Source organism: Saccoglossus kowalevskii, chromosome 4 (assembly GCF_978046115.1).
Source record: "Saccoglossus kowalevskii chromosome 4, keSacKowa6.1, whole genome shotgun sequence".
NCBI lineage: Eukaryota > Metazoa > Hemichordata > Enteropneusta > Harrimaniidae > Saccoglossus > Saccoglossus kowalevskii.
The window spans coordinates 4873738-4895293 of record NC_140644.1 but is presented as its reverse complement, the minus strand read 5'-3'; the positions used below and the strand labels follow the sequence as shown (position 1 = coordinate 4895293).

The 21556-nt window shown below is 34.0% G+C and overlaps 2 protein-coding genes across 2 annotated transcripts; both read left to right on the top strand.

Annotated features, from left to right (window-relative positions):
• The first annotated feature begins 180 nt into the window (after positions 1–180).
• LOC146746205 (uncharacterized) lies at positions 181–12851 on the top strand. Its single transcript, XM_085498210.1, has 6 exons — positions 181–294; positions 8063–8320; positions 8548–9197; positions 9415–9544; positions 9885–10032; positions 10363–12851. The coding sequence occupies exons 2-6, from the start codon at positions 8078–8080 to the stop codon at positions 10503–10505; spliced, it is 1314 nt and encodes a 437-aa protein (XP_085354336.1). The 5' UTR covers positions 181–294; positions 8063–8077; the 3' UTR covers positions 10506–12851.
• A 3608-nt stretch (positions 12852–16459) lies between these two features.
• Positions 16460–20952, top strand: LOC102807492 (sialate:O-sulfotransferase 2-like). Its single transcript, XM_006820430.2, has 5 exons — positions 16460–16537; positions 19097–19274; positions 19515–19688; positions 19802–19993; positions 20156–20952. Exons 1-5 carry the CDS (start codon positions 16460–16462, stop codon positions 20518–20520), a joined length of 987 nt encoding a protein of 328 aa, XP_006820493.1. The 3' UTR covers positions 20521–20952.
• The last annotated feature ends 604 nt before the right edge of the window (positions 20953–21556 follow it).

The following is a 21556-nucleotide window of genomic DNA, read 5'->3' as shown; positions in this document are numbered from 1 at the left end:
AAAACACGCAGACTTTGAATCAGTATCACCCTTATTTAGGTCATATAATTACTGGTTATCACGCGCATATGTTGACACTCAAGTAACTATTTCGATGGTTGCGCACATTTTCAACGAAACGATAAAAACAGTTGAACGACTAATAGTAGTAACACATATAATACAAAGATTTAATGAACAACAAGCAGTGCAATTAAACCGGAGTTACATGGGATTTACATACGTATGTTGTTGGAATTTATGTTTTATTATTATACTTCAAAGTACAAGTATTGACGGTCATTCTGTTGACATGTAAGTATATTTGTAGTATTATTTTTTTTATAAAACAATCCTGATATTACTACGTGAGAGCAAGTGTCTGTAAAGCGTAGCATTCTGAAAATACAAACATGCTAACATAATCATATTTGTGTCGGTGACGGTGGTACGTTCGTATTTAACATTTTCAAAAGCATTACTATGTATGTTATGTTAGTGTCTGCAATTGTTTCATATTCAACACTGAGAATGATTTCGTCTTTTCGTAAAATAATAATAAACACAGATTTTGTGTTTGCGTGTTTAGAAAAGAATATCAAAGCTTTATAATACATACAGACATAAGCCACTAGACACCGACATAGTGGTATCATTTTTGTTGTAACATACTCATAAGAAAAAAACGTATTAAATTTAGTCGAATTGCGACGAAATTCTCACTATTCAGTAGATGAACTTAGGGGTTTGTAAGGCGATTGTTTAAACAGTGAAAAACACACACAGAGGATTTGTACATATTATCCGACGCGTCGATGCGAAACGACACGGCGGCGTGGGGGTAACGAGCTCAGTGCTTGAGCTTCAATACTCTTACAATATTGATGAACTTGGTTGGTAGATTGAGCTGGCTTTGTTACACAAATACCCTTTAGTTTTATTGGTGGCCATTGATCAAGTAAAGGGTTAAAATACAAAAAAACTGAACATTTGAGCGACTAACAGCACCACAGACAGATGGAATCACCAGGAGACCGTCAATTTGTTATCGGAACCTACGAGGGGCGTTCAATATGTAATGCCCCTGACCCATTTCCGATAGCAGGAGATTAATGAAACTTGGCACAGTTATTAGTCTTTCTCTACATAGGAACCACCCAGAGTTATGCATTTATCACATCGTTTGATGCCGCTCTGGACTTCGTTTTTGTAGAACACTCCAGGTTGAATTCACGATGCCAGCGTTTTACAAGGTCATATAATGGGACATAAGTTTCTTTCATTAAATTAAAAGTCTCCTTTGGTGTGCGTCCTTTCAAATACAAAAGAACTACGTGTAAATCAAAAACCTGTAAATCATAAACCACAATTAGTTCAGAGCTGATTTTTGCAGCTACCCCATAAACCCCATGTAAATCATTACACATGCAAAATTTCATCTAGATCTGACAACTAGAAGTGGGTCAGGGGCATTACCATTAAATATTAGTATTTCTCCACTTTTTGTCCACACGGGGGTTATTACGTTGGCCAAAAATTAGATTCCACATGTTAGATGTCAAAATATATATTTGAAGAGTATATTAATTTCTGTTTCAATAGGCAACTAAACTAAAAAGTTTTTTTTTTGCAATCATGCACAATACGAAACTGCATGCTGTTAATAAGCCTACAAAACTACTAAATTAACCGGGTGTCGTTTAGAAAACTGAAAAAATTGTAATTAGCATATCACATGATCGTGTATGCATATTTACTGCTTATTTGACATGGGTTACCTTGTGGTGGTAGCTTTTCTGTTCTTGTGTCGCGCCACGACTCCTATTTTAACTCCTTAATTTTCCTGGCTACCAATATCGCTTTTTGTGGACAGATTGTTTGAAAAGAATATATTATGATCCCCTTCCCGCTTAAACGGTACGAGATGCATTGTCACAATTTTTATTTATTATATGCAACATTTGCAGACGACGTGGTTATATACGACCCTTTGTATGGTGATGCGGATATTACATTACCTTGGTAGTATATCACGTCGGTGTGAAGTGAATCGCATGTTGCTAAATGCATCAAAATCGGTTTTCATATAAAAAAGAGTTCAAAGGTTACCAACGTACAATTTATTAGCCTCTGTTCCACTTCTAAAGTTGCTCAAAATTGTACGTTCCCTCATTTTTAATAGATATCTACATCGTCCACGTTTGTCTATGTTAGACATCTCATTCAAATACCGCACCGACTTTTGCTAGTACGTTATATTACGATAATTTTTTATTTAAGTGTATAGAACCTGATACATATACACATCTCGTACAACACTTGATATTATATTCATTTTCATTTACATTATAGTTTATTGTTATATGATAATTTCATCTGGTCAATACATCATAATTAAAATAATATTTCATGTAAATTTGCATACACCACCACATGATGTATTTATTTCAATAGATACCGGCGGTTCATGATTGCCCAATGCGATTAAAGCATTATGTCTCTGTCATTATTTTGTATGTATTGTTTAGGTTTTATATGTAATACTATTTCAAACAATGTCACTTTCTGCTTTGTTAAATATATATATGTTTTGATAGTTATCTGGAATCATTGTTTGAAGTGTGAGTTTACTTTATGCAAATGCATTTTGGGTAATGCTGACTTCTTGTCATAATGCATTGCTTGAGGTATTGATGCTGCCTTTGTTTCTGGATTTCTGTATCAAATTGTGACCTTTGCAATGAGAGCTATGTATGCTACCCAATTTGCCCTGTATTTCAGTTTAAAATGGCATCGTGACTTACACAGTATTGTCAATATTATTGATAATATCGGCGAAAAACGAACATCCCCAATAGTTGAACAAACGAAGATTTCTAACTTAGACATTATTAGACGATAATATAGGGTAAAGTTAAACATTGCAATGTTGCGTCGTCCTCCACATACTTTTGAATTGGTGAGCCCCCTTAACTTTATTGAAAATTATTTTTGTCATTAAAGTCAATCAAAATCACGTGATACTGTGACGCTAAAACATGGTGCGCCATCTAATCTTCACAAACATTTACACAATCCCTAGTGCGTTTCTTATTACTACATAGCGGATCACTCACGAAAATTGTATTTGCAAATTTAAAAATGTAGCTTTAGTATTCTTACCTGCCATGTTCCGAGTCTGTTTCCGTGGTGGTCTAACCCCGAATCCGTGTCGAATTCTTCAAGTGGTGATTCATTCTGCTTTCAATATGCAACAAACTCCCAATATTATTGTGCATGTTGACTGAAATACGTACAGAACCGAAATGATAGTATTTCAACACTCGCCGAAATATTTACACTTTGTGCTGTTCGCATACAGGTTTCTAAATTGTGGCAAGTTATTCACGCATCCTCCATTGTACGTGCGATATCATGAGTACAATTTACTGTCTTAGAAAGACAAACATTATTGTAACTAGTAGTAACATACAATTACATGTCCGCTTATTTATAGTAAAATAGAACTATTAAACATTCCGACACGCCTCTATTACGTCTTATATGTACGGTCAAGCTTGAGTGTGTTTGTATAGAAGTAGAAGTGGAGCTAGTGGTCCGGATATACACCAAGAAATTGGAACCTTTTGTACAATAGGAGCCCCACTAGTGGGACTCACAATGTTTCATAATTCATATTAATATTTAATCGAATTTAAGTCAAATTTTCGAAGCTTAAGTTTAGTAAATGGGGGGAGGTATGGTTCAATTTATATTAATATTATTATATAATTGTACCATACCTCCCCCGTTACTAAACCTAAGCTTCGCAAACATTTCTATGTTCAGTCACGGGATATTAAACTTTTATTTAATTAAACTTAATTGAAACGCCATTCTACTTTGTATTGCATTGTAATTGAGTTTAATTATACTCCAATTAAAACGCAATCCTATATAGGAATGCGTTCTATATAGCAACTATATAAGAAGTTATTTAAACTATATTAAAAATGTAATCCAATGTGTGGCATTACAACTACAATAAGACCTGCACGTATGGGTATGTGAAGAGGCGATATCACACGATAGATGTTGTGTATACAATATCAACAAAGTTTTCAAAAGATCAGTCGTTTCACAAAATTTAATCTCTTTTTACACCCTCTCAAAATGGTCTTCTATATTTTCTTGGGAGGCCGAAACTTAATGACAACCTCATAACCAATCCATGTACACGAGGATATGCAGTTAATATATATAAGTATAAGGGAACTTCAACAATATTTTTAATTAAAGTGCCGCTAAAAATTCAAATAATTTATGTTTTGATAGGATGTTATAAAATAAAGCATATTCCGTATCATTCTGGAAAATGCGAATACTTTTAATGCATTCACTTTTGCAGCTATACATATTATTACATTATCGGTTGTCATTTTGTTGTGTTATAAGATAATAGAAAAATATTATAAGTTATTTTGTGTAAAATTATCGGTTGAAAAAAATCTGTTGCCTATTTTTGTTACACTATTCGTTGCGTGTTGTTACATTATCGATTTTCATTGCATACCAGGAATTTATTACATTAATTTGTTATTGCATGATTGCCAGATCATGTGTTTGTAGATGGGGTGAATGATAACCAGCAGTATAATAATGGTTTTAGTTCTTAAACTGTCTCTTTTGACATGGGTATCTTTTGGTTGGTGTTGTGTACATTTGAGTTACTCTGTTTGCATACCACTGTGCATAAATTCAATTTGTCAGCTCGCAGAATTGTAATAAATGCAGCACTTATCATTACTAATTATTGTATGATAACAGACCATGAGTGGGATTGTTGGCTTGAATGATGGGATTGACTATGGTTTTTCTCATCGCGTTGCCCCATCTTCAAATACATGATCTGCTAATAATGCAATAAACAAATGAATTTAACCATAATGCCTGAAAACATACTACAAATATTACAAGATGTGTGGATACATTGAAACCTGATTTTAAATCTGAATCATGAGCATTCTCAATTGAAACTGAATATACCGTGGGTTAAATGATCTGTGATAACCAGTTGGAGGGATCTCGAATAGCGGAACGCACTTATAGTCAATTCCACTATTGAGGATACTATTTAGCCCACATACAGAATACAATAATAGGCACGCGAACTATAATGTTATGTTGACTCGCTGTTGATATCGACCAATTAGGGACAATTATACATACAATATTCCGCAGCCAAAGATTCTCCCAACATTAAATAATTCTGTTCTGTATGAAACCACAATTTAGCAAAAGGGTTACATTAATTTAATCTAGTTCCACTTCCACTAATACATATCAATTTATGAATACAGTACAACTTTGCGTGTACCAGTTAAATAACATATTTGTCATCGACTAAGTAGGATAAAACCACGATATTAGTAGTAAACAGATGCATGGTCGCATCTGCCGTTATTTTACTTTGTAAAAAGTTATTATATGTCAAATCTGCTAAAACTAGTTTTCTAGTTTTGTTGTTGTTGTTGTTGTTGTTGTTGTTGTTGTCGTCTAGCACAAAACATGAAAGCTCATCTTTGCATTAAGCGTTTAATTAGTATCTAATTATCTAGCGATTAATTAACGTAATTATTTATTCCCAAGAATGTCATAAATACGATACTTCATTTGATGAGCTTATACATATATACTCAAACAATATTTTAATGTGTCATTGTATATATTACATATTAACGTACGCTACCCTGTCATAATAATGTGGTGTGTTAGACCCGGTAGTGTGATAAATTCCTGACAATAGAGCATTAACCGACAATGTAAGACGAATTAACCGATATGTTTATAAAACCGATAATGTAACAACACACAACCATCAAAGTAACAAAAAAGGCAACCGATAATGTAAAAAAAAAGAACCGATAAGGAATCAGAATTTTTTCAACCGATAATTTAACACAAAATAACTGATAATGTAATATATTTGTTTTCATCTGATAACGCAACAAGATGAGAACCGATGATGTAATGATATGTATAGCTGCAAAAGTGATCCATTGAAATTGTTCGCATTTTCTAGAAAGATGTGGAATAACAATTTATTTGAAATTTATAGCTACATTTTAATTAACAATATTACTGAAGTTCCCTTATACTTTAAGGGACACGTCCAGCTTGCTGGTATTAACTGCATATCCTCGTGTACAAGGATTGGTTACGGGATATCCCGGCCTCCCAAGAAAATATGGAAGACCATTTTGAGAGAGTATAAAAAGAAGTAAACTTTTGTGTAACGATTAATCTTTTGGAAATTTGGGGATATTGTATACACATCATGTATTGTATGATATCGGCCCCTCACACACCCACTCAAGCTCGATGTGTCGGAATGATTAATAGTTCTATTTTACTATAAATAAGCGGACATGTGATTGTATGTTACTACTAGTTACTGCAATACTGTTCGTCTTTCTCTAACATAAGACAGTAAATTGTACTCATGATATCGCACGTACAATGGGGGATGCTTGAATAACTTGCCACAATTTAGAAACCTGCATGCGAACAGCACAAATTGTAAATATTGAAAGTGTTGAAATACAATCATTTCGGTCCTGTACGTATTTCAGTCAACAATAAGCTGCCATCCGCACATTGTTTGTCCACTCAGATTGGGATTGGTTGTAGATTGAACCCAGAACGAATCACCACTTGAAGAGTCCAACACGGGTTCGGGGTTAGACCACTACGCCAACAGACTCGGAACATAGCATGTAAGAATACTAAAGCGACTATGTAAAATTTTCAAATACAATTTAAATTTTTCGTTTAATCTGCTATGTGATAATAAGAAACGCATAAGGGATTTTGTGAAGATTAGATGGCGCATCATGTTTAAGCGGCACTGCATCTCGTGACATTTATTGACTTTATTTACTAAAGCTCTGCTCATTTTCAATAAAGTTAAGGGGGCTCACCAACACAGGACAGGTTGGATAGCATAAATAGCTCTCATTGCAAAGGTCACAATTTGCCTAGATACAAAAATCAAGAAACAAAGACAGCATCAACACCTCAAACAATGCATAATGACAGGAAGTCAGCATTACCCAAAATGCATTTGCATGAAGTAAACTCACACTTCAAACAATTATTCCGGGTAACTATCAAAATATACAATGTATAATTAACAAAGCTGAAAGTGACTGACATTATTTGAAATAGTATTTATTACATATAAAATACATAAAAAATAATGACAGACACATGATACTTTAATCGCATTCGGCAATCATGAACTGCCGGTATTTATTGAAATAAATACCGCAAAATAATCGGTTGAAAAACAATATATTACATTATCAGTTATTTGTTGATGCATTATCGGTTGCCTTTTTTTGGCTGCGAGTTGTTACATTGTCAGTTTCTATTACAATATATTACATACATTAACGGTTAATGACACATTATCTGTAATTGTTACATTATCGGGTCCAAAAAGCGCGCTCTTGATGATCGACTAGTACCCTGTGCAACCCTGTAAGTGTATGATATAATGGTCGCGTTTCAACCTCTGATATAGAAACTGGGAAACTATAGTTTGTTTAACGGAAAGCAACCCATTGAATGGCCAAGGACATAATTTATTGATAGTAACATCCCTGGAACTAACTGAACACAGCATAATGTGTAAAAAGTAGTTCACCACATATATTCCAAAGTACCAGGTATAGTTTGACTCGCCAAGCTCTACAATGCAAGACGTGAATTTAAATCCTGCAACATATATCAAACAATATGTTTGTTACACATGCTCGTTCGTCTGTAATTATACAAAACATACTGCATCACTCTGATTAATATCACGTGAACACAGCTCGTCAGTGTATATTTACATGATACAGTTTAGTTTTTTTCAACCGTATTGTTTATTGGGAGGTCAGAAATCCAGACAATTATCCACCAATTCAATGTATGTGTTAAATTTGGTCTTCTTATAATTTTCTGTGGTACACAGAAGAAACAACAATTACATTATTATTTGCTGCGAATTGCAACACAAGTTTTGTATGGCCAAACCTGACAATTACTTGTCTTTTAGTTTCAGTCTTATACAATGGATGTACTGCGACACAGTGTTTACCAATTATTTGCATTGTGTGTCATGTTTTCTGTGTATCTCTTGTGGAAGTATAACAACATCAACCCTCTGTCGTCTCCGTATATGTTTAACAATATCCAAGGCAAGAAATTGGTTGCGTTACCATTTAAGCGACAAGCTGGAATAATTGTGAAGAATGACACAAAGCAACACAAACATGACATCGTGAGTCAGGTATTTCCAACTTCTAATACCAAAGTAAGTGATTCTTTCAACATAATGGGAAAGTTGACATGCATTCTTAGAGTCATGTAATCTTGAATATTACAATGAGAGAAATCTATGTCCATATTATAGTATCTATATTCAGATGAATGACAATATGGACTGCTATGTTCTGATTAAATTTACACGTTTCATGTTGATAATGTTTAATATCATTGCGAATAATTTACTAATCATAAAAGTCATTTGTATTTGATAAGGCCACTCTGACTGTCACAAATAAACCACATAAACGTTACGTACTACCAGTTCACCAAGACCCGAATGGACCAAATTGCCAATACCAAGCATTCCGAGGTGGCATGAAATTCGCTATACAAGAAAATCGTACACTGGTTGAAATGTGGTTTTCTAATCATCGCAACTCTGGTCGGAATTATAGAGGTTTTAGATATGTTAATGAAACATTCGATGTTCAAAGAATTAGAGAGGTTGTTGACCTCGTCACAATTGAAAAGTTTAAAGAAGACTGCAATGGAACAGCCACGGCAATATTAATGATACCTCCTTTGAATCGAATGTCTTTAGATGACATCACTAAAGACTATGAAACTCGAACGAGCAGATTTACCACGCGATATGGAATCAAACTGCCAGGTGCTAATATAATTCCAAAAACAAGGGAAGAAGCAATTTTAAACTACGTAGCTGCCAAGGACGTTAAGTGTTTAGCACTGTTTGAACCAGACAGAATAACTAAAGTTGATGTACCAGAGAGATTAACGACAATTGTTGATTCACATTTATTACGAACTAAAGAGATACGACGTTTGGGAAAACAAATATCAGAACAAATATGTAGTGGCAATCCTTACATCGCATTGCACTGGCGGAATAAGACGGGCGAGACGTAAGTTATTATCAATTTGTATTGTTCATGTTTGTAATACACATGTAACTGTGTATAGGAAATATTACTCACTATCACGTCAAAGTCCAATGTTCCTGATGTATATGCTAAATATAATGTGAGAGCTGTTGTAAACTTGTGCATGTTATTACCTTAATACGCATGTATGCCCATTATACTAGCAGTTGCATTGTCCTTTTCAATTTGTCAATTTCAGTCGCCAAAACAATCAGACAAATAACAGAAACATACGACTCACAGCTGAAGTTTTATTAAAGGATATTAAAACGTTCATGGAAGAAAGAAATTATTCCTGCATATATGTGGCATTTCCACCCTATTCAATGGTAAGAGTTTCACACTTTATATAACGTAATATTCATATCATAAAATTAATGCTAGTTTCTGATTTCGCCGCCATCTTGAAATTTAAACCACTCAAGCAGTAGCCAACCTAAGCTGCAATATTTTAAGAAAGATATTCGAATGTACTGGCAACCTTTACTTACAACCTTACTCCAACCCTAACCCTCCAGCCCTCCAATTCAGTTGTATATATGCCTCTAGATAATTACCCCCAAGAGGGGCATATACAACTAATTTGAGTAGGAATGACGGGCAGAGGTTTGGTTAGAACAGAAGGTGGGGTATATTGGAAAGTCGTTCCATATTTTGTGTATTTCACAGGCGTTAGTTGAATTGCTGAGCAAGGAAAACATTTCCCGTCCTGTCACAAGATCTGATATACTCGATGAGTCGTTTGGCGTCGCAATTTCAGAAACAATTAAGTCAGATAACTATTTCACAGCGCTACTTGAACAAGAAATATGTCTACGTGAGTTACCTATTTTCTGAACATTGATGTTGGTATTACATGATTATATAATAACATATATATATACATAGTCTTACTTCTAATATGCTCTGAGAAGTTTTTATGTCACCTGCACATGTTTCAAGCTTGCCTAAATTGGTTTTGACAAAGGTACAACATTCCTAGAAAGATATATATTTTCTGTAAAACATGGCATAGTATGTTATTATCAACAGTTGTCTTTACGAAATATACGGAATATGATTCTCGAATCTTAGTTTGTATGATAATATTATTATTGCCACCTAGCAACTTGTTGCTAACACAGTAATTTATGTTTCCCTCCTATAGAATCTGCTGTATTTTTTTCTGCATCATCATCACTATCACATAATGTTATTAATCAGCGTAATGTTTATGGAAAAGAATCTCAGCGACTAATGAAATTTGTGAGTTGGGTGGCTCCAGGTGTATACCTCAAACGAAAGAAGTAGTTCAGCATAATTGTCGTGTTTGTATTACGATTAACACTGTGACGTATTGTTTACTAGTTACTAGTATATACTGGGTTATTACATATTTAATTAAATACATTGTTATTACATGCATATGTACTACTATCAAAATGACTTACAGAAACGAGTTCAGTTATACATTATACATTAATGCGACCTTATAGACGTTTTCCCGCCTCTACAGTTGTAGTAAAATAGGTATTACGCTAAAATTGTGTATTCACTGAAATTGTTACTATTCAGTAAAGTATCTTTTTGGAATATCTATTTTAATTATCATTCTACACTTTATAAATGATTAATTCATGTCCACCTATCATCTTACGCTCACTACGAAACTTAATGTGATAATTATAGACGTGGTGAATAAGGCGTTTGTGTTGTAGATTGCAATAACAAATGTAGGGTGATGCGCTGTGAGAACATGCACGTCAGAATTTCAATGTATTTCAATGATATGACTGAAAAAAACAAACAAAAAAACAAAAACAAAAATAGTGTGGCCCCGATTCCCCATGCTCAGAGATCAGGTACGCCTCAAGGTCATCCTGATTTTCCTCATACTCCTACTTCAGGACTTGTAATTATTGTTGCGTTGGAATAAGCAAACATTCGATTTAGAATTCATATTCGAACATGAAACTATTTGCTTTGCCGAATCATTGACTCAAATTATTTCTACAACTAGCGAATGTTAAACAACTTTTCCCATTCTGAATATATTTTAATCTGTAATGTGCACTCGCGAAAGGAAAATATGCATATTTGTGGAATCACCCTAGAGTGTTATAGACTGTTTTAAAGTATATGACAACTTTTAGCGTTAGTTGTTTGGCAAAAGCGAGTAAAATTGTGCGAACGTCGAGAATCAGTTTTGTTGTCAATATCTTCAATGATCTCGCATCTTTCCGCAAAGTGCCAAGATTATGTCACGTCTGGATTCAGAGTTTCTCTCAGTGTGTCTTGTCATTTGTTGACACTGGGGTCTCATAATAGCACTGGGTCAAAAGATATCGCGTGATAATTTGAATTACCGTTATTAGGCTCTATACAATATTCCAGTGCATCATATGTTACTTACAATAATGAGTATAATATATCATCATATATATATTAAATTACATATTGTTTATTATTTTGAAGTATAGCCATTGAACATGTATTAAGAAAGTCTGCTATGCTTAATAGCTAAAGGTCAAATTTCGCATTCATAGAGTTTGGAAATTAGTATTCTTTGTATACAACTCATATTAATATAGGCTACCAGCTATCGTACATAAACTTTCAGCAGTAAATACTTGGAAGTGTATTTCCCAATGAATTCATTTGCCATACCGTAGTGTTTAGTTGAGTGATTGATACATGATGAATCTCAAATTTTTGGAGTTTACTTAAAAAACGCACGAGATGGTACATGATTTCAATTCGACAGCCCAACACAGAAGTATTGTACAATGCACCACTTATTCCAATTACGACTAGTTTGTGACTTGATTATTTTGAAAGCAATGTCACTTGCCGGTACACACACACACATACAAGTTAAGTTAGATGTATTTTTCTCAAGGTTTACTGAACCAGTGCAGCCAAGATTGCTCTGATTGGCAGTTTAATTGGGTTTGCTGAACTTACTTCGTCTATCTGAACATTGCATTTTAATGATTAGTTAGTTACAGCGATCTGGTGTTACATTGTAATTGCTTCGTCCAATTCATTTGAAATGCTCGAATATGAAAAATTACAATATGTATTACTTCTCTCTGTGATCTTTATATATTTATTGCATTATTAATGTACCACAGTATTATATTGTGATGAATTTATTTTGTGATGAATTTATCTGTTGATCGACTTATTTAGCTGATTACTAGCGAATGGCCGTGTTATGTCTGTCATCGTTTAGGCTCATGCGAGGTCCCAGACTCAGTGATTTGGAACTAATTACGATATACCGTCGCTATTCGGACTACTATTTCTGACAGTTGATATTCACAGTTACTAATATAGTGAACAATTAATCAAACGATATGACGTGTTCAGTACTTAGTGTGATTGGCTGTATGATTGAAGGTTACGCCCTAGAGTCTTTTTACTGCTTTGTAATTGGTTGAGGTTTTGAAAGTGAATAAAGTTGTTTTTAGTTGGTCTTGGCGAGTACACGAGGAGAGACGCAATTTTGAGACGCAGTCTAGTCTAGAGTGAGTCTTAAGACGCAGTCTAGAAGAGTCTTGGGCCAGCGTTGCGATAGTCTCGGGGACTTTTCCCCAAGGCGCTGTGTCTTATAGAGTACTCTACTGACCGACTAAAGACGAGAGTTGAAACGTATTTTGTTGTGTGCGTCTATTTGACTGTAAAAAGTTTAAGTGACGTTCCCGATACCGTACCTCAAGGGGACGCGATATAGAGGCCAGACGAGTTCCCCCCCCCCCTGACACGTGTGGAGAACCCCAGAAGAGAAGAATTCCCCCCTCATAATATACACACTTTTCCAGGATTTACAAAAAATTGAAAGTGTGAAAGACTTGATATGAAGCCTAATATTCATATGAAGACTGGTTTTACCATTGTTAAGCAAGATGATCTATCGCTCATGGCGAGTTGTACGTGATTTGAAACAGTCAGCATTACGAGCTGATATAATTTGATACGATTGACTGTCTGTTGAAACTTCTAATATGATACTTGCCTGAAATGGTAATTCTGGTAAATATTTTTGCGAGGTTTGGCTGTCATATATATATGGTATCGATAGACTATTGTACTGTCGATGTACAATCGTCATTTGATTACTCTTCACTTTCAGTTGCATTCATATTTGACACAATTCTTCTTTTTAGGGTAAAACATTATAATACCTGGACATTGTAATAATATATATTTGCATATTTGAGATGAATTTTCCAAACAATATTTTCATTGTACTGAAAGTAGGAGTATTTTAACATTTTGATACACATTTGTAATCATTTTTAATATAAATTTCCATGAATTTAAACAACTAACAACACATCTGTCATACGTAATGCGTTGTTGATTGCTAATTGCTGTGTTAATTGTTATCTTCCGTCCCATAAACTTCGAAAAATATTTATAACCCTGAACCGTATTGCATCGGTTAACCAATTCCGTTAACGCCATATGCTTGAGCTGACAATAATAATGAAAAGTAAAACACAGTAAAGCTGATTCAAATTTTGAAAAATTACACGAAGTCATTAAACTACTTTAAACAAAACAAGACCAGAATATCAGGGATAAGAGTTAATGGCATGTTGAATCAATGTTGGATCAAGATTAATCACCAGTTATCCGAAATAAAAAACGAATCAACCAGCACATGTAGATCAATATGACTAGTCTCATGACTACGTCCGCCATTTTTAAAATGAGCCTGGGGGGCCTGGGTTCCCATCAGTACGCCAGGTATTGAACAGAGCAAACATAAAATACCTAAATGTTCAGTACAATCTGACATAGATTATATATGCAAATATGTACAATTGTGGATCAAATTGCGTTGAATAATGGCAGCTAATTCAATCCAATAAATGACAGAAGGCAATATGTATGTCTTTATAATAATCATATAATAATTACCAGTATGTACATGTAATTTTACTTGTCAATAACATTACGCGTCAGATAAAGAGTAAACTACACGCAAGACAGTATCTTACCACTTCATTCGTAATACAATGTTGTTGTGTTATCAACTAGTTCATAACCTCTTGTTTAATCTACGTGACATTATTGCTTGTAGTTCTACTTTGCTAGAAAAATATACTCTGTGAAATTCATCTTCCCAAATCACCTGGTATGGCTGGCAACATCGTTTTTGTGAAACAAATTAAATTTGCTAATTACCGTTACCTTTGCTAATTACATTTTTAGGGATTGTAGGGACATGTATCTCATTAATTTGCATATCTGCAATATCAGAATCAATGATGATAATAAGGATATGGAACAAAAGCTACATTGGTCAATAAATATGACAAATATAACAGATCATCATATACAGTCATGTAGCCTTATTATTATGCAATATCTCACTAATAATATTAATAATATACATAAAATCAGTGACACAATGATGGTATTGGACAAGTGATATGGTATTAAATGACCATATTTGCTACACTTTAACCAAGTTTGATAATGTATGCTTCCCTTAATAAATAAGCAGATAACACACTTGAGTGTATAATTTATAGCACGTATTTGTCGTCTGAATATTATGTGTTTACATAATATTTAATTACAGATGAAAGAACAGAATTTATGTAATTGCAGACAAACGACCATACATAAATTACAACGTATCTGATATTTGTTTATAATATTTGTTTTCACATGCCAATTCAACCCTAATACTTTGTGATATATATTATGAAACGATTTTCTGAAATGAATTGAAATTTAGGATTGTGCAATTGGAATCAAAATATGTATTCTGATTAGATAATTATTAAACGTGTAATGAACAAGGCACAAGAAAAGATATTTCTTGAATATTTCACCTATTTTTTGCCAAACTGGCAAGCATGACTGTTCCCACTCATAAACGAAAGTAAAAGTACATGATTTAGTATTTGTAATTGCAATTTTTTGTTTCAGGTATTACTAATTACAATACTATTTGCGCCAGTTGATCTTATTTAACATTTACTATGCAATCCATTCATATACAAAATTTAACCATAATATTCAGTTCTGTGATAGATATAACACCTTGCTTTAGTCAGTCAGATGGCTAGATTAAGACTAAGCATGTTTTATAATTCGATGTATGTACAAAGGTTGGGAAATATGAGCCTGTTTTCAGAACGAAATACTTGTTGGCCACTAGCACAAATTGTAAATTGGTGTTTACAGATGTGTTTTACATACTGCGTTGACGTTCTGTATGAAAATGTGCTTGATACATTTTGTTGTCACATATGTGATAAGTAGTAATGTCATTGGAAACTGTACCTTGTAATCTCCACTTCAGTTATTAATACAGACCATATAGTCGTGTTTGCATAATAATACTAATTATAATAATAATTATAGTATCACCAAAATTGCTATTGGTCAAATTGAGCGCATTGTATACGTAACACAATTGAAGGTGTATTATCCTCGTAATACCATGCTAAATACCATGGAAATACCAAAGTATAATAAGTCCACAGTCGACAATCGAAATCGACAGTCATACAATATAACGGAAAGTACTGGCTAATTTATGTGTTTATTTATGTGTGTTATTACATGTCTTCATCCGCTCGCCAATCAAACACATGCTTTAGAATATGGAATTTTTCGGACCCGTGAGCCATGTACGGACCGTCGTCAATAGCAACGAGGCGCCGCAATTCTCCGGTATTCTGAGTTAGCCACTCGGTACAGCGGACATCATGTTCGGTGGTTTTAACGGTACTTTGCTTCTGCGGTGCTTTTATAAAACCGTCTTCTTCGTCTGGTACTTCATTTTCTGGTGCTGGTGCCGACCGCAACCACTGCATAATATCAATTTCGTCTGCTACAGGCATTATCGTCTGCAGGTTGTCAAGGGAGCCGGTTAACAGGGTGCGTAAACATATTCATCCGCAGTGCCAAACTTATCAATTAACACGACTGCATGCAACACTGTGTTACTGCTTATGAAAAATGTACCTTTTTAACAGTAAGAATAGAACAGTAAACATTACGATATAAACCCTGTATTCTTTATGTTATTAAAGGCATGTAATAAAAATATTACAGCCCGAATATGGGCGTTATTCCCCTCGCAAAAGAAGTAAATTTGCGCTCCTAACGTCGGGTAAACGATCATCTGCACAGACGCCCATTTTCGGGCAGTAATATATTAAATTTCTTTATCAACTTAAATTAAATTGTACAAAGTATTAAACCTATATAATAAATGATGAACGTTGAATTCGAATATGCTAAATTTAGTGATTATATTCAAATGGCATATTCATATGAACTTGAAACTAAATATTTTTGAGCTTGATCTACAAGTAAGTTTAGTTATTTAACACAGTGATTTTTAAAAAAAGTGACATCAGGTCGCGGTATTATTACAATTATAATCTCATTATAATCTCATTAGCCTAATTATATGACGGATGCTGCCACATGACAGGCTGGCAAACAGCATGCCGTTTTAATTAAAGTCTTATATTACAGACCTGAGTAATACAAGTCTTCCAAATGACGTTTTGCAAGTGTTCATCATTTCACAACGCATATTTGTATTTGTTATCCCCAGCTATTTTGTACAACATGACAAATATCATGCACTGTCGTTAAAGATAATCATAGTGATGTGATGTCATGTGATGTGTGTGTATTTTTTTTAATATTTTAATTATTTGCTGACAGTTATCTCCATAAAAGCTAGTATTGTAGTACCCACGGACTTAAAACGTGAACAAAACAATCTATGACCACATAATAGAATCTTCGCTCGGCAATTATGCTAAATTTTGAAAGCCACCAGCACAATTCCACCACTTCTTACAAAATACGTGGTTCAACGTGATTGCAACAAATTGCGATGGTCTTTGATTTACAGTGAATTGTTTACTAAATTCAAGTATTGAAACAAAATTAAAACTGTTTATTACAAGCATGTCTCATTTGAGTGTTTGGGATACGTTCATGTCATACATTTGAATGCTTGATGTTAAGCGGGAAATGCACCCACTAACGAGCAGACAGATTCTTTGGTCCAGCGTGTCCGCCCCTCTAGAGAGCTCACTGCAGTGTAGGAGACACATATATCTGGCGTACATGGTTTATTATTTAAGGTGTATACAAGCTCAGACTGCAGATATTTAATAAATGGCGTGCGATTAATGTAATTATTTTGATTTAATTCAAGTGTATGTTAGATTACAAGAGCGGATGAATACAAATTATAAATATACACGTTACATCATGTGTTTTTTGCTACAAATTAGAGCTTCGATGTAGAGCAAATGCACTACTCTTTTTAGATATACATGTATGTTCGGATATTTGTCACAATATTGCACGAAATAACAGTGCGTGCGTGGGGCACTTAATTATTGAATGTACATACTTGTTCAAGTCATAAGTGGGACCAATAAAAACAATTCCCCAACAAATGATTTAAACCTAAATAATAATAATGATTTGCTTGCCATCAACATCAGTACGATCCAACCGTTGTCATAGCTACAAGCCAGTATCGAGGTATTCTCACCTCGTGTAAAATCTTTGTTCATAACAACATTTTGGTTTTAACCGATTTCATTGAAACTCAGTATGAACATTTCATTTTGGATTTATGACAATGTATATGAACTCTAAGCCACGCTATCATATACAAGTGTACGGACAGACAATCTAAGACCGCCGCCCTGCCAACACCCCTGCTGTAAAATAGTATATACGAGTATAACATTAATTCGACACGAGCATTCACCTAAAACTTTATAATATAAAGATAGTGCAGATTCATGTTGAATGGTTGAACACCGCGATACATGTAAATTACGCCTGTTGATGTTATGCTAAGCTGTGAGACCAGCTTTCTGTGTTACAAACGATTTCAACACAGCAAACAGCTGTCATATTTTATGGTGTGATAGTGTAATTACAGTATCAAGTCTTGTGAGATCTATCGCTTACAAAAAAAAACGATCTGATGAAAAAATATTCAAGCTTTCACCTCGCTCTAGGAAACTAACTTTTATCCAACGAAATTTAGGAGGCCGTCTAAGAAGTAAGTATTAATCCTGCCACCCGTCTAAAAACTGAAGTCAACTAATTATTGTGTACATCGACTCTGAAAGTAACATACAATTGTTTGTAAAACTAGTATTTCAGGTGGTAAGTTCAGGTGATGGCCGCAGCGTTTGTTTATATTTTAATATATTGTGTGTGGTGTGAGGGGTTGAACAGAACAACAATACATGTGAAATATGCAATAGTTGATAATATTTATTTTCAAATTAACACTACTTTATCAAATCCCCAATCACGTTAAGAAAGTGTCAGTCAACCCGGCACTACAACGTATAACATGAGAATTTGTCTTGACTAATATATGTATTGGTGGCCTAAACATGGACACAACTAACATATTGTATTATACTATATGTGTCATTGCCTGTGCCATAAAGATTAACGCTGTTTATGTTAAGCCGAGAAACCTTTGGACCAGCTTTCTATGCTTTTAACATTTTTACCAAATATAAATAATTGTTTTTGTGTGACTATCTTGGATCAGCTGGTGTTGGTGCGCCAGCTTAGAAAATGTAATTGCTTTACCAGTTCATCTTTGTGGAGTCTATCAAAAACCAAAACACTGATCAGACATCAAAGTTACTGTACTGATTCGCATTGTAAATGTGAACTCAGGTTGTCACCAGATATCATAAATCGGCCATAAAATAATGCAGTTTCCAAAGATTATAATGTGTACTGAGATATAATACAGTTTCCGAATTTGTATAGACATATTCATTACACACAACATTATATATATGCTCAAATATTGTACTAAGTAAACAAATATTGAATCAAATTTACATTGATTTTCCCTTCAGGTTTTTCATATGGCTTTTAATCGAAATTTAACGCTTGCATTGGTGATAAGTATTGTGGTAATAGTAGTATTCATAAAGAATCACACGGCGCCAGTCAGCGTTGAGTTGTATTCACTCCCAACCGAGAGTAAAAAATGCCCTCGACCAACAGCCTGTAATTGCTCAAGTGGATTGATAGGTAAGTGCATTCAACCCAACCCAACATTATAAGTCATATGACACTCAAATTTTTACACCATAATGAACTTATTTGAAATGATCAGTTAGATTTTTTTGTGTTATCATATATATCACAAGTTTGTAATGTTTCGATAATAATATTATTATTTCCCGCTACATGCTGCATAAACATGAATAATCTATAGATCAGTTATAGCGATATGCTTATTTTGCTACATCATGTCATTATATTTTGAAGAAAAGGTAGACAATTGCACTATCGACTATGGAAACTGGTTAAATGGTTCAAGAGATATGGTTGGATTAACAAGTTTTCCCAGGTCAGGAAATACATGGACACGCCATTTGCTTGAAGTTGCTACTGGGATATATACAGGTTCCCTGTACAATGCAGCAGGACTGTATGCTGGAGGTATGTATTTTACATTGCTGGTAGTAATGCGTTGTATTTATATATTTAGAATACACTTGATTACTTAGAAATGCAATCTATATCTTCATTAATATAACCATGTATTATTATAGGATTTGTTGGGGAGATTGATGATCCCAGCCTCGGACGGGCAGTGGTCTATAAAAGCCATGGCTACAGTGACAGATTTGCCTCTGGTATTTTGATCATTAGGAACCCATATGATTCTCTTATATCATTTTACCTATTTAAAAAGTACGGATTTATGGGGAATCCCACTCTTACCATTGAAGTTTTCAAAAATAGTGAGTATGTTCAATTTCTAAATATCAAGTACAATCCGTACATCGCCTTTTGTGATATTGTGCTGCTTCTCTATATACAATCTTTACGCTTGTTTGTGTGCATTATTTACAATGCATCCAAGTTACTAATCTGTTACTTCGATATACTATGCTGTTTCGCAGATGCAGACTGGATTGACTTTTTTCACAAGCAACGTCAGAGGTGGTTGAGACTTCTTGTGACGTGGGTGGAGTCCAAAAAACGATTTTTGATTGTACACTACGAAGATTTGAGTAACAATCCGCTACATCATTTAAACAGAATGTTAAGGTTTCTCAATTTAACACTGACTTCAAAGAGGCTTGCATGTGTACAAACCCAATTGGAAGGCAGATATCATCGCAACCATACGGAATACTTCACGTTTGATCCATACAACGAAGAAATGCACAAGCAACTGGATGAAGATATTATGAAAGCAAATACAATTTTACATAGTTTAAACAGCTCAAACGTGCATAAACCAGCTTATGATCTAAAATTATAATTCTATTCCCGTATACCCATATTATAACGCTGTTGACTTTAATTATTCTTATTTAAACATGTTAAAAGTTTAATATACATTTCCTAACTATGGCATACTCCCTGTCTAAAATTTGAGTGCTTTGTGAGTTGAATCATTAAGGTTTAATACTCCGATTAGATATATAACACAAATCATGAAATAATTGATAAATCTCGAAGAAGTGTATTATATTAAAGAATTGTTTACCCTTTACTGTTATAAACAATGTTGTGCAAATGTTACAAATAGCACATTAGAAGTTTTTCACACTAGTTGAAGGCAATTTCTTTAAATATTTTAGTATAATTAATAATTTTATTAATTGTTTAATGGCCTCCGGCCCATTACAATCATACAAAGTAATTATTGACAAGAAATAAATTTACATTACAAAATATGTATGAAAATATAGATGAAGATATATTATGTGATAGGGATATTAATATATATATATATATATATATATATATACATACAAGCTTATTAGGTTATTCTCATTTGATCTTTGATTAAAAACACTTATAAATAAATAGAGCTAAGGGGAGTTAATGATTTAGCTTTTAGAGAAACTTAAAAGTTGTACCAGAGTATTCAAATTTGGGAGTTGTATCTCATTTGGGAGATACTTTTTCCTGATTGTATTCCATTCAGTGCATTTTAGTAAAAAAATGGTATTCATCATCAATTTCTTGCAGGCACAAATGACAAATACGGCCCTCTCTATGGATATTATCATGTCTGCCTCTTTCTATTTCTAAGGGATGACACGCACATCTTAGTCTTGCTATTGCTCTTTTAATTGTGGCAATGACACATAGTTTACAATTTTTTATCCCAAAATATGTTTTGTTTTGCCTATAATACAGCGTTTTTTTACCAGAACAAACGTCTATATACCAATTTGTAATTACAATATCTTTGACCCGTTCACAACATTTGTACAAGAACATATCAGAGTCCCCCACCCTTTGATTAAACCAGACATAACCAAATTCATATTTAAATATCAATTCTT

Bases quoted from the DNA above. Each gene is read 5' to 3' on its own strand.
- LOC146746205 (XM_085498210.1), top strand. From the start codon at position 8,078: ATGGATGTACTGCGACACAGTGTTTACCAATTATTTGCATTGTGTGTC. The intron at 8,321-8,547 runs GTAAGTGATTCT...GTATTTGATAAG, and splicing joins TTCCAACTTCTAATACCAAA to GCCACTCTGACTGTCACAAA. The intron at 9,545-9,884 runs GTAAGAGTTTCA...TGTATTTCACAG, and splicing joins CATTTCCACCCTATTCAATG to GCGTTAGTTGAATTGCTGAG.
- LOC102807492 (XM_006820430.2), top strand. From the start codon at position 16,460: ATGCTAAATTTAGTGATTATATTCAAATGGCATATTCATATGAACTTG. The intron at 19,275-19,514 runs GTAAGTGCATTC...TATATTTTGAAG, and splicing joins TTGCTCAAGTGGATTGATAG to AAAAGGTAGACAATTGCACT. The intron at 19,994-20,155 runs GTGAGTATGTTC...GCTGTTTCGCAG, and splicing joins CATTGAAGTTTTCAAAAATA to ATGCAGACTGGATTGACTTT.